At 37.5% G+C, this 2,241-nt stretch overlaps 1 protein-coding gene across 1 annotated transcript; it reads right to left on the bottom strand.

The window, feature by feature from the left end:
* Positions 1-351: 351 nt before the first annotated feature.
* Positions 352-1,301, bottom strand: LOC122483444 (olfactory receptor 51A4-like). Its single transcript, XM_043580450.1, has one exon. It carries the CDS (start codon positions 1,299-1,301, stop codon positions 360-362), a length of 942 nt encoding a protein of 313 aa, XP_043436385.1. The 3' UTR covers positions 352-359.
* Between the last annotated feature and the right edge of the window lie 940 nt (positions 1,302-2,241).

Consider the following 2,241-nt stretch of genomic DNA (forward strand, 5'->3'; position numbering starts at 1 on the left):
ACCCTCTGTCACTTCTGATTGCTATCCAATTGTTATATAAATGTATACTGTTAATTCTCAAATGAATATATAGGATATCACTTTAAGTATGATGAAATTGACAAGCATATATTGTGTTCATGAGGCTGGTTAAAGCAAGCTAGGTGAAAGTGGACACTTAGAATACAATTTTATATTTATACATGAGCCGTACTCTTAAATCTTAATCCAAAAACATTGCAAGGCTGATTCTTCAATCTTAATAAACATGTTGGAAAGATGATATTGTAAAGCAATTAACATATGGCGTGATTCCTTGTTGATTCATTCTGCTTGTTCTGTGTCATTCACTGAGATTTCATTGTGGTTAAGCATCGCTGTCAGCTGTGTTTCTGACACAGCTTCCCTAAAACCATATTTCTTATCTGTTGGCTCTTCACACAGTATACAATGGGATTCATCAATGGAGGTACCAACAGGAAAACATCAGCCATGAAGATCCTAACTATTGGGGAGCTGTGTTTGGCAAACCGGTAGATAACAGTTAGAGAGAAAATGGGAACATAGAAGATGAGCACAGCACAGATGTGGGACACGCAGGTGTTGAGGACCTTGAGCCTTTGTTTCTGTGATGCTATGCTCAATACTGCTTTCAGTATCATCATATAGGACATGAAAATAAATCCTAAGTCTAGGGTGCCTGTGACAGCCACAAATAAGCCATAGATGACATTGACCTTGTTGTCAGAGCAGGCCAGCTTCATGACATCCTGATGGAGGCAGTAGGAATGGGAAAGGAGGGTCTTCTTACAGTATCTTAGATGTTTTAGGGTCAAAGGGAAAGGGAGGATCAACAGAACATTTTTGAAAGAAAAAGCAAGCCCAATTTTGGTGACTCTGGCACTGGTCAGGATGGAAGTGTATCTCAGAGGGTTGCAGATGGCAATAAATCGATCAAAGGACATGATGAGAAGAACTGATGACTCCATAGCTGAGAATCCATGAATAAAAAATTCTTGGGCAAAGCAGGCATCAGGGGAAATTCCTGGAGCATTGAACAAGAATATCCTTAGCATGGTAGGGAGAGATGAGAGGGACAGTCCTAGGTCAGAGAGAGCCAACATGGAGAGAAAATAGTACATGGGTTCATGAAGAGATGGTTCTGTTTTTATGAAAAACAGAATGGTACAGTTCCCCAGGATGGCAATGAGGTACATGAGGCAAATAGGTATGGAGACCCAAATGTGGGCATGCTCCATCCCTGGGATCCCAATCAGGAAGAAGGTAGAAATTTCAGTTTCAGAGCTGTTGACGGTGAACATGACAGGTGAATGAGAAGATGAGAAGCTTGGGAGAGGCTTCCTGAAGTGCTGCAAATAGACTGGCTCAGATGCCTGACTCTACCATTTTGGAATCATTGAGGTATTGTGAATCCAAGGGATATGCACATAATTCTTAGGTATAAACCTAAATGGAGAAACCTAGGAAGAAAAGTATTCATCAATGTCCATTAAAAACAAAAACTGAAAGAGAAGGAAAACACATTTATATCAAAATTGAACTTTACAACAGAGGTTATAATAGGTATAAGTTCTATACGAGAGCTGATTGGTCAACTAAGATAATTATATCCCAACTGGAGAACTTGAAACTTTCACTTTTTAATGTAAATATTATACTTTACATACTGTTAAAATTTCAATTAATGTACATAAAATTCAGAGATAAAATAACATATTTTTATACAATGTCTTCTAACGTAGACATAGGTTTTTTTCCTTTTTTCTAATTTCTTTTTATGTCTTTCAGAAACATTTGGTAATTTTCTCCACAAAGATCTTACATCTTTTGTAAAAAAAATTTTTTAGAATCCTTATGCAATTATTTATAAGAGTATTTATAAGATCATTTATTCTCTATTACTTTTCTATTTTTCATAATGATTACTAGTCACATAGAGGAACACTGCAGATTTTTGGCGTAGAAGCCTGTTATAAGCCTGTCTATGCTGGCCATTCTCTTTTTGTCTCCTTCCTACCATAGAGTCCTGAGTGTCTCCTCATCTTCTTTTTGCACCTTTGGCCATATATACACGTCTGTAAAGAGATCCTTCAGTAAACCCTCTTCAATTGACTTCCTCATGTGTCTCTGTGTCTTGCTGGCACATGGTCTTTCATTCCTTTTAGTTAAGATTTTCTTCACCTCCTCTAGTCTTTAGGCTGTTATCTGCGGTGCAAGATGGGGATTTGCAATTAACTTATT

This window comes from Prionailurus bengalensis, chromosome D1 (assembly GCF_016509475.1).
Source record: "Prionailurus bengalensis isolate Pbe53 chromosome D1, Fcat_Pben_1.1_paternal_pri, whole genome shotgun sequence".
In the NCBI taxonomy this organism is placed as follows: domain Eukaryota; kingdom Metazoa; phylum Chordata; class Mammalia; order Carnivora; family Felidae; genus Prionailurus; species Prionailurus bengalensis.

Coding starts and splice junctions, on each gene's coding strand:
- LOC122483444 (XM_043580450.1), bottom strand. CDS start 1,301: ATGTTCACCGTCAACAGCTCTGAAACTGAAATTTCTACCTTCTTCCTG.